This window comes from Megalops cyprinoides, chromosome 19 (genome assembly GCF_013368585.1).
Source record: "Megalops cyprinoides isolate fMegCyp1 chromosome 19, fMegCyp1.pri, whole genome shotgun sequence".
NCBI classification, from domain to species: Eukaryota; Metazoa; Chordata; class Actinopteri; order Elopiformes; family Megalopidae; genus Megalops; species Megalops cyprinoides.
Genome location: NC_050601.1, coordinates 11,915,540 through 11,926,118, shown reverse-complemented (window position 1 = coordinate 11,926,118; position 10,579 = coordinate 11,915,540). Strand labels below are relative to the sequence as shown.

The window sequence follows — 10,579 nt, the reverse complement described above, 5'->3', positions numbered from 1 at the left end:
ATAACTGACCTATATAAGGTTTCCCACCAGCACTGCCTGGGAATATTTTGGATGGATTCACTTGACTGATATTATTTTTATCCACCTGTATGTGTTTACTTATTTCACTATTTATCTATTGTGAGTGTGTACAGAACTTTTAAAATCAAGGATAGCATATTATACAGCAAAATAATCTTATTTAAAAATCTAAATCTATATTTTTTTTATTTTGCTGTTTCTAAATTGTGAGAAGGATTCTAAATTGTGAGAAGTGGAGACCAATATCCTTCTTTTTTTGGTTTTCCATTCCAGCCTTTTCTTTGTTTCAGCTTTCTTTGTGCCTATACAGTCCTGCCTCTCTTTCACCTCTGAAATGCCTCTCTCTTCTTTCTGTTCATTCACTTGCAATCTCTGCCTCTTTGTCTTCCTCGTTCCCTTCTCCCTTTGTTTTTATGTTCCTGGCCAAAGTCCACTTTTATCCTTCAGTGATCAAGTCAGAGAAAGACATCTCTACACAGGTATTTTTTTTTACTATAATCTGTCGGAGTAGCAGTGATAGTATTGCTATTGCTGAATGCTGTAATTGCTGTTGCAATGTTAGCAGACAGTGTAGGAACACAATTACTATAAAGGGCTGTAGTATTGAGATGCGTGCTATTAATTGGTAGTACGAGCTATTAATAACAATTTGTTTTTTTTCAGAAGCTGGGCCAATAGCATCTGTGTTCTTATCAAGATAACAGGTTGCTTAGCTCGATTGTAAAGTGAACCTGTTTTTCAGAGAATAAAAGACAAGGGCTGTTTCTGGAGATAGCCCCTGATGGCTCAGTGCGGGGGACTCCCATCCAGACTGCAAACAGTGAGTTACTTCCCATTTTATAGTCATTTTAAATTTCAATACAGACATACTAAACATGCATGCTGCTGTTGACTTGTTTAACACTCCAGCTGTTGCCTAAAAGTGGCTAAGTCTGTGCACTTGTACTTAGATAAGGCTGGCTGAATGCCCAATTAGTTTTTATTAGGGTGGGTGGTTTACAGTGGTATGTGTCAGTCTTTATTTGTTACTACTATTTTAATTGAATAATGTAGTTTAATAATGTTCCATTTTAATAATGTGCGTGTTTCAGTGATTAATATTTTTTTTGATAAATGTATAACATGTCTGTAGTTGATAGTATAAAATAGTTTATAAACATAAAATCACATGATGAGATTATTTGATTTTATGATTTTAATAGTCCATTAACTTTTACCACTGACTAAAGTTTGTTCACATCCTGAGTGTTAGGGATGGTGCTGGAAATTTAGCATTATGGGCAGCTGCCTTACTAAAAAAAAAAAAACGACACGGTGCCCCCAGTGATTGGCAGTGCCCATGGTGATGGCCTATTCCAGCTTTACTGGGGGCGACTCCTGCTGACCATAGCAGTTTGCAGCTAAATGGAAATGTGGTAATTGGTAAACTCAATCAAATCAAATTGTCTAATTAGTACATGTCTATCCCTTTTAATACTATCAGAAAATTGGGCTATATTACTGAGTAACACCAGTCATACTTGTGTGTACCCATTTCACAAGGCTTTGATTTCTTTAGTTAGTTGAGTCATGTGCTACTGGTCTGTCATGGTTAAAAGATCATACTTGGTGATTAATGAGTATGTGCATGTCACAGGTCTGCTGGAGTTTAGATCAGTGAGAGCAGGTGAAACAGTAATTAAGGGGGTATCAACATCCCTCTACCTATGTGTGGACAGCGCTGGACATCTGAGGGGACAGGTGAAGCATAAAATACAACAATATATAAATAGCTTTGTACAAATGACTCCAAAAACCATGAAATACACACTCTTTGAATGATAACCACTCTGAACTGAGCCAATGTTTGTTATTGATGTTGTTTTTCCTCAGCGGAGTTACACAGAGGCAGACTGCACCTTCAGAGAACTGCTGCTGGCAGATGGATACACTCTTTTCCTTTCACCGCACCACGGACTTCCTGTTTCCCTTCCATTAAAGCAGTCAGGTCAGAAACACACCCCACCATTCTCACAGTTCCTGCCTGTGAAAAATCAGCTGTTTGCAGGGGTGGGGAGAGAAGAGAGACCGAGGGAAAATCTTCAACAGATTAAAGACAAAATGGATGTGGAATCTGACGACCCGTTCGGAATGGAGCTGGCTCGGATTGACTCTGTGCTCAGCCCAGGATTCCTCAGTAGGTAATGTTAACTTGGACGGAGGAAAAGAACTCAATTACCCATCACATGTTTTTTTTTCAACTATGAATTTCTTTCATTATTTACTGCTGTGCCATTACCAAATGTTATTGTTAATGGACAATAAAACATGTGGATATAGGACTGACATAGAGAAAATGTTAATTTAGTGTGCAAAGCCATGTAACAAGCATGTCAGTATATTTTACATACAATTTGATAGCTAATAAAAGTGAAAGCTACAATAGACTTTTTCTAGCTTTTATTGCTGTTACTAGTATTTATTAATATCTGTGTGTTGCCCTGTAATGCTATTACATTTGTTAGTGCTGCTCTAGTGTTGTGTTGTCTTAGGGTAGCAGGAATATGAAGCATATTTTTCTCTTATTGCAATAAAATAGATTTTAATGATCAAAGTCAGGTGGATAAATGCTTGTCATCAGTAACCAATAGAATATTATTTATTGTATACATACAAATATTTATAAACACTGAAAACACTGTGTGTGTGTGTGTGTGTGTGTGTGTGTATGCTTGGGCACACACACACACACACACACACACACACACACACACACACACACACACACACACACACACACACATACACATACACATTCCCTCTTATATTGCCTGCAAAATTATTCACAGAAAATGCAGAGTATCCACGTGAATTACAGTATGGCTGGAGTCAGAAAAACATACATGATATGGTACAGTACAGTAGAGTACAGCTCCATAACATGTGTCTTTGGTAACCTGAAGCATCATGGTGGGATGTGGAGATCTACAGCACCAGTAGTTTGGACACACCTACTCATAGAAGGGTTTTTACTTTATTCTAACTATTTTCCACATTTTAGAATAATAGTAAAGACAGTGACCAAAAATGTGTTAAATAAAATTATCTATATTTTAGATATTTTAGAGGTAACCAAAAATATTTTTTAAATGAATTTTTTTAAAGAAATTCATACATAGCCACCAACTTCACTATCTACATTTGTCTAACAAACAAATTTCAAGCATTTAAGTGCAAGTCTTTAGATCAAAACGTCTTTGAATGCCAGTTTCCCATTATTTTAATCAGGTGTGTCCAAAATTTTAACTGATACTGTATATGGTAAAAGTACAACAAAAATCAGCCCACAGATACAAATATACTCTCATTAAAGACGTGTGTCTCAAACCATTTAAATCCATATGCCTTCCCCAGAACAAAGTTTTCAGTACCAAGGAATACATGGGACTATAACTTCATCTGTGCACCCAAATCAAACAGTGAACAACAGGAGCTATCAGTTACAATGGTAAATAATGATATACAAGTGGTTATAACAAATGATAACTCCACCATAATGGCACACCAATTCATTTAAGATAAACATTCCATTTTAGCTCTTTAATAAATATACAGTCACTTAAGTTCAAATCTACCAATTTGATAATAAATGAATGAATTGAGTAAATATGAAATTAAGACTATAAACTTTCTCCCCCTGTCAATGTCATTGCTTTATTTTGCGTGTTTGTGATATGACTTATATGAGAATTTCTACGAGGATCTTTTATTTTTTCATTGTAATGTAGCAATACAGTTCCCTCTCTTTGTCTCTTTCTCTTTCTTCTCTCCAACATGTATTGTCATCTCCACTGCCCTTATATTCACTCTTTATGTGCTCTGTGTACCATTATCAGTGTGCAAACAAGCCCAGTCAGCGAGTGGGTAAAAATTGCACTTATTTCTTTGCAGTATTTCGCTGTTAAACACAGATAAAATACTATATTTGTTCCGGCACCTGTGTTTGTTCTTTACCTTAAACCTGGGTCACCAAGGGCTGCCTGAGGTACACATTGCCCCCTCTCTGTTCTCCCCCCTGCCCCACGCATAGTCCCCCAAGCAAAGCTCCATTCAGAGGGACACAGATGCCCCCGTAGCCCTCTTCCAGGGGCAGGTAACTGCCGTCCCCTTCCTGCTCCTCATCGTCCTCCTCCTCCTCCCACAGCGAGGTGCTCACATGGGTGTACTCTGTCGTGTCCTCGCACTCCGTCTCCCGGTGGTAAAAGTAACTGAAGTTGGAGACGATGACCGGCACAGGCAGTGAGATGGTCAGCACTCCGGCAATGGCGCACATGGTGCCCACCAGCTTCCCCCCCACCGTCACCGGGTACATGTCCCCGTAGCCCACCGTCGTCATGGACACCACGGCCCACCAGAACGCCTCGGGGATGCTGGTGAAGGCCGTGTCCTTGTGGTCGACCTCTGCAAAGTACACGGCGCTGGAGAAGAGGATGACTCCGATGAAGAGGAAGAAGATGAGCAGGGCCAGCTCCCGCAGGCTGGCCTTCAGGGTCTGGCCCAGGATCTGCAGGCCCTTGGAGTGGCGCGACAGCTTGAAAATGCGGAAGACCCGCACCAGCCTGATGACCCTGACGATGGCCAGCGACATGGCCGGGGAGGAGCCCTTGGACTTGGCCAGCTCTGTGCCCAGAGTGACGAAGTAGGGAATGATAGCGAAGAAGTCGATGATGTTCATGACGTCCTTGAAGAAGTGCATCTTGCTGGGCGAGCAGGCAAAGCGCATCAACAGCTCGAAGGAGAACCAGCAGATGCACATGGTTTCCACCAGAAAGAAAGGGTCCTGGAAGGGGCTGGAGGTAGGGTAGATAGGGGCGGAGGAGTTGGTGTGGGGGTGGTGGTGATGAGGTTGCTGGAGAAAAAATAAGAGGGAAAAGAGGGAAGGAGGGAAAGAGAGTTTTTAATTTTACAGATGGCTCAGTTTGTCACTAGCATACGGCGGTAATCCATCTCCCAGCATTTACTGGCAAGGACTCTATAGTCTGCAGCCATCTGAACATTCATCACTTTCACTGTGCAGACAGAAATGTGCTCCTCTATGATTACACACACTAAGAATAAAAGGAAATGAAACATATACTAATCATAAAACACATGCAATGGTTTATGGGCATACATACACTGTCTTCCAACTCATGCATTTATAATTCACTCTCGGTCAGGAATGGGCACATTAATAAAGTTTATGCATAATTACCTTATGACAAAAGAGGAACTATATGTTCCTTTGACGACCAAATGAAATAATGAGGGGAAAATATACTAAGATGCAGTATTGACACTTGTATCTTTGAATTGGTGCAAGCAGCTAATGTTCTTTAAGTTTTTTTATATTATATTTTTGGTAAATGAGTAAGTACATTTCTAAATCCTTTCATAGAGTTGATACCAGAAACCACACTATCTTACAGCCTACAGTTACTTAGCATCAGTGAAGGTCTGCACTATAACAGGAGACCTCCCAGAATAACCTGTGTACTTAGAGAAGTGATGTCAATTTGTCAGTCTTTCCTCAAGTCTGAATCTTCTCATCACCCCAGGAGTTGATGGGGACGCTGTGCTACAGGATGTTGCATCTTTGGATACCAGTTTGGGCATTTTTATCTTTATGTCAGTTTTTTTTTCAACAGTCAGCATCTCTCTGTCAATATTTGCACTGCTGTGGTTCTGTGTACACACGTGTGTGCCTGTTTATATGAAAATCAGAGGTATTATGTCAGCACACCACAAGTGCTGCTTAGATCATATTACTGGTGAAAAGGGTCCCTGTCAACAAATAGGTTCATCAGACACATCTTTTCCATGCCTCTCTCCATGGGTGAGTCTCTGAATTTATTAATACAGGCTTATGTTTACGTGTTGATGTGTTCTTAGGGTTGTCCTTCCACTATAAATAGCTCCTGAGATCTCCAAGGAGAAACCTGAGAGCCCCCCTCTCACTCACTCTCTCTCTCCCTTTCTCTGCCACTTTCTGTTCCTCTCAATCTCACCCACATCCAAACTTGTTGCATTGCCAACATAACTGCAGTTTCTTGGCACAGCTTGTGAGGTGTAGACCAGAGCTGATACAGTTGGACAGAGGTAAGGAAACAGTATAAATATGATACAGTGCCCCCCCGCCCCCCCTTGCACTCTCTTTCCGTTGCCCTCACACCCTCCCACTCTTTCTCTCTCACACTTGTCATCCAATCTTTTGGGTATACTTCCATTTCTTCCTCTGTCTACCCCTTGCAATCTACCTTTCCTGCATCTTCCTTCTCTCCCCTTTTCTGCAGTATTTGCAATTCCCCTTCTCCCCTCCCCCCTACCCTGCCTTGCCCCCAATCTAAGCGTATCAGATTTAACGACATGACCAAAATAATCTCGGCATTAACCTCCCTCCCTCCCTCTCTCTCTCTCTCTCTCTCTCTCTCTCTCTCTCTCTCTCTCTCTCTCTCTCTCTCTCTCTCTCTCTCTCTCTCTCTCTCTCTCTCTCTGTTTCACTCTCTCTCCCTCTCTCTTAGTCCATCCCTGTCTTCCTCACTAGACCTCTGTATGTTTCTATGAGTGAAACAATCCACTAGCAGAATCCAGAAAGGGTGTTCACTGAATTAACTGATTTTTCTTTTTTTGCTTAAAGTTACAGTGTGACTCTCTTCCAGTTCCCATTATGTTAGCATACACTCTCAGAAATTCCTCATGTACTAACCTCCAATACAATATTTATCTACTGTTATATGACATCACTGAATATGTGTTTACTGTATTGACCCTCTCTCTTCCATGAGTTTTTATCCACTATTAAATAACCATCCTCGGTAATAATACGTAATTACCCTCCTATCTCGTCTCTTCCTCCTATCCCTCATCCTTTCCTATTCTTTTCTTTCTATCCCTCTCTTGTCCTCTCTCCATCAGCTCGACCCTCCTCATCACTCTTTCCTCCTCTCTCTCCCTGTCTCTCTCACCTCTCTCAGATCCTTCTCGTTCCTGAACTCGGGCAGCGTCTCCAGGCAGAAGATGAGGATGGACACTACGATGACCATGACGCTGACGATGGCGATGATGCGGGCACCGGAGGAGGACTCCGGGTGCTCGAACAACATCCACAGCCGCCGCTGCAGGTCGTTGCTGGGCAGCGGCTGCACCTCCTCCTTGGGGAAGCCCTCGTCCTCCTTGAAGCGCGCCATGATGTCCTCGCCCAGCTCGTAGAAGCGCAGCTCGTCCATGAAGACGTCCAGCGGCACGTTGGCGGGCCGGCGCAGGCGCCCGCCCGACTGGTAGAAGTAGAGGATGGCATCGAAGCAGACGCGGTTTCGGTCCAGGAAGAGTTCGTTCCGCAGGGGGTCGAAGTAGCGCAGCCGGCGGCGCGGGTCCCCCAGCAAAGAGTCGGGAAACTGGGCCAGCGTCCTGAGCTGGGTCTCGTATCTCATGCCCGAAACGTTGATGGCCAGCCTCTCGCTCAGCGCCCAGCCGCCCTTCCACATGGAGCCAGAGCGCCGGCTCTCCCTCTTCCCCTCTCCCCTGCTCTCCCTCGACCCCTTCTCCTCCGTGTTGCGCTGGTCTTTGGTCCACTTGTTGTTCTCGCTGACCTCTCCCACTTTCTTCTCTTTCTCAGGCTTCCCTTCTGCCACTGCATCTGTGCCTTTGTCCTGATTCTCCATCCCTCTCTCTACCTCTGTGCTCTATCCGCTTTCTGTCAGAGGTATGCAGAAGCTTATGCAGAGACCGTTTGTCCCTCACGCTGGAACAGACGTGAATTTAAGGTCAGTAGAGCAAAAAGAAACTAACGGACATTTTTGAACATCAGGGATGTTATAATGAACATTGCCAAAAATCCATAGCTCAACATAAGAGGTTAATAATGTGATACAAAATTCAAGATGCAATTACCTGCACTTTACACAAACAACAACAGGAGTAACACAGTAACAACAGCAGTAATCACAACAATGATGATGAAAGTGCTACTACTACCACTACTGCAACTACTACTATTACTACTAATAATAATGATAAAGTAGTTGTAGTAGTACTAGTAGTAGTCATAATAGCTGTAGCAGCATGTTATCATTGTTTTTGTTTTTAAATATATATATATATATATATGTATACAGACATGAGTAAAAGGTTACAGAATATGTAGACCTTGCTGTCACACAATGGTTAAAACCTTTGAATGAGAGGCTAACTCTACTGATTACATAATGAATTCTAAAAACACTGTGGATGAAGGAATGGTTTCTGCAGAACCCCCTGCATAGTGCCATCACACACACACATGGACATTTAATTTGCCATCAAAACACCTTTTTTTTCTCTCTTAGCCACATTTGGCTCTTGAATATTACAAGCCTTTGGTTGTATGTCATGTAAAACCTTACCCATGGGTCACGCATGGAGAAGTTCATGCACTCTCGTAAAGTAAGAACAAACCCCTTTCCGTGCCATTTGAAAAGGCCTTTGACGGTTGGTACCACTACTATTTTCTTTCGCCATCACGAAAAATATAAACTAAACTCAATTTTACTCAGAATAAAAGCAATATAAAGGATAATAAAGGGACACTTTCAAAAGTATACTTCAGATTTAAATTATTAATGAATGATGACATGAACTCTAACAAGCAGACATATGGAATCATCATAACAATATCACAAATGCTAACACATTATGTTCCAATGTAAAGGAAGCACTGATGTGATTAATAGCATTCTTCGTGAGAAAAAGATGATCACTCACTCACTCACCCCCAGCCAGCCGCTGTTGATAGGACTAATCACTACGCAGAAAGTAACACTGTTTGTCTTTCATGTCTCCTCATACTGTCCCTCGTTCACTCACTCCCTCCCTGTGGCTCTGCCTGTGAGTCTGCTTGTCTCTCTCATGGACCCTGCATGTCTGTCTTGTCTGCCCCTTGAGCCCCCCGCCCCCCCAAAAAAACCTGACAGTCAAGTTTGGAAGGAGAACCCCATCTCTGGCAGAGGTCAATGTCTTGGCTAGGTTCATTCCCCCGCCCACTCCCTACACACACACACACACACACACACACACTCACATATACCACAGACACCCCTGATCAGCTAGGTTCATCTTGTTTGTAGGTCAATGTCTTCAATCCCTCCCTCTCTCCCTCACGCTCACTCTGTCAGACTTGAAGTATTCGGGAATGCTGTCAGGTCGAAATTCAATCCCCACTCAACCCCCCCCCCCACCTTCTCTCAGCGCAACCTTCCCATCCCTTCTCCAATGTCAGGCCTCTGGCCCTCGCTCACACTTACTCCTCCTATGCACTCACACACACTTTCACTCACACAGGCACCCACATTGACAGATAGGCCAGCTCTTGTGAATAGACCCAGTGCAGTGCCTATCTATGCATAAGAGTGTAACCAACAAAACATTAGGGCCTCACGCCTCATGTTGAACACTGGGAACCTAAGCAAGCAGGAATTACACTACTCTACATCTGTAATGTGACCAATTTATTTTAACCATACTATTCATTTACATATTGAATGTATTTTTCCCTTTTTTGGTGGCACACAGGGAAATGGCTGTAGGGGATGGTTGAGTATGAAAATTAGATGTTAAAGCACATGGTAGGTAAAGGACAGTAGAGTGTGAGTGTGTAAGTAAAGTAAGGGCATACTGTTGCATGATGAAATATGATGAAAGTGAGATGCATTTCACAAAATCACAATTTCCCTGAAACATTTTCTGCTATTCACAAACAACTTTGTTACTGTGAAATTACTATGTCTATAATAAGTCTTCTTGCCTTCCCTTCATTAAGTTACCCAAAGCAATCTATTAAAGAAAGCTCCACCTTCTGGTCAATATTTTTACCCATAATACAATCAGACCTTAATAATTGAGTCTAATCTTTTTTCATGTGCTGTCGTTAGGTGTAGCTTTTCAAATCAAATCCAGCAGTAGTTCGCATATTATAAGGACAAAATCTTAGACTTAGAAAAAAACCATATAAAATAAAAATTAAATACCATATTGCATTGGCAATTTGTATTCATTTCAGCTGAGTAAACAGTGAAGCAAAATCAAGTGTGGTATTGAGTACAGGCAACTCCACATGGTGAGCAGGGTAATTTATTAAATGTTAAAGTATCCTCCTTGAAATCTAATTGAGGGAAAGTGTTTCATCTAAAAAGTATTCAGGTATCTAAACTAAAAAGTTGCTGCCCTTAAATTTACCCATAGAAATATTACACACTGGGTATATTTAGCAGGCGCCATTACATAGACCTAAATAGTACACAACTAAATCTCAATCCAAGAATATCATTTTAATCACCTATTTAATCCATCAGTAAGAACAAGTCTAATTTTATGTATGTGAAATTCTGTTACAGCACAATCTTAACATCCCTGAATGTATCCTTCACCTCTGAATTGACAAGAGGGAACACAATCACAGATAAGTCAAATTACACACAAAAATGTACTTCTGAGTTTCCCTCTAGTATGAATATTCTATACAAATGATTTAATGTTACTGCATCAAAAACCCATTAACCAGTGCCAG

The 10,579-nt window shown here is 41.8% G+C and overlaps 2 protein-coding genes across 2 annotated transcripts; one reads left to right on the top strand and one right to left on the bottom strand.

Moving 5' to 3' along the window:
- The first annotated feature begins 355 nt into the window (after nucleotides 1-355).
- On the top strand, nucleotides 356-2,205 carry fgf21 (fibroblast growth factor 21). The gene is made up of 4 exons (XM_036552863.1): nucleotides 356-500; nucleotides 764-841; nucleotides 1,658-1,761; nucleotides 1,894-2,205. Exons 1-4 carry the CDS (start codon nucleotides 356-358, stop codon nucleotides 2,203-2,205), a joined length of 639 nt encoding a protein of 212 aa, XP_036408756.1.
- A 1,492-nt stretch (nucleotides 2,206-3,697) lies between these two features.
- LOC118794249 (potassium voltage-gated channel subfamily A member 7) lies at nucleotides 3,698-8,872 on the bottom strand. Its single transcript, XM_036552464.1, has 3 exons — nucleotides 8,787-8,872; nucleotides 7,005-7,780; nucleotides 3,698-4,909 (listed from the first exon to the last, which is right to left on the bottom strand). Exons 2-3 carry the CDS (start codon nucleotides 7,698-7,700, stop codon nucleotides 4,016-4,018), a joined length of 1,590 nt encoding a protein of 529 aa, XP_036408357.1. The 5' UTR covers nucleotides 7,701-7,780; nucleotides 8,787-8,872; the 3' UTR covers nucleotides 3,698-4,015.
- Nucleotides 8,873-10,579: the final 1,707 nt, after the last annotated feature.

Excerpts from the sequence above, each read along its gene's own strand:
- fgf21 (XM_036552863.1), top strand. The coding sequence starts at position 356 with ATGCCTCTCTCTTCTTTCTGTTCATTCACTTGCAATCTCTGCCTCTTT. Across the intron at positions 501-763 it reads AGAAAGACATCTCTACACAG|AGAATAAAAGACAAGGGCTG; the intron begins GTATTTTTTTTT and ends CCTGTTTTTCAG. Across the intron at positions 842-1,657 it reads TCCCATCCAGACTGCAAACA|GTCTGCTGGAGTTTAGATCA; the intron begins GTGAGTTACTTC and ends TGCATGTCACAG.
- LOC118794249 (XM_036552464.1), bottom strand. The coding sequence starts at position 7,700 with ATGGAGAATCAGGACAAAGGCACAGATGCAGTGGCAGAAGGGAAGCCT. Across the intron at positions 4,910-7,004 it reads ACGAGAAGGATCTGAGAGAG|CAACCTCATCACCACCACCC; the intron begins GTGAGAGAGACA and ends TTTTTTCTCCAG.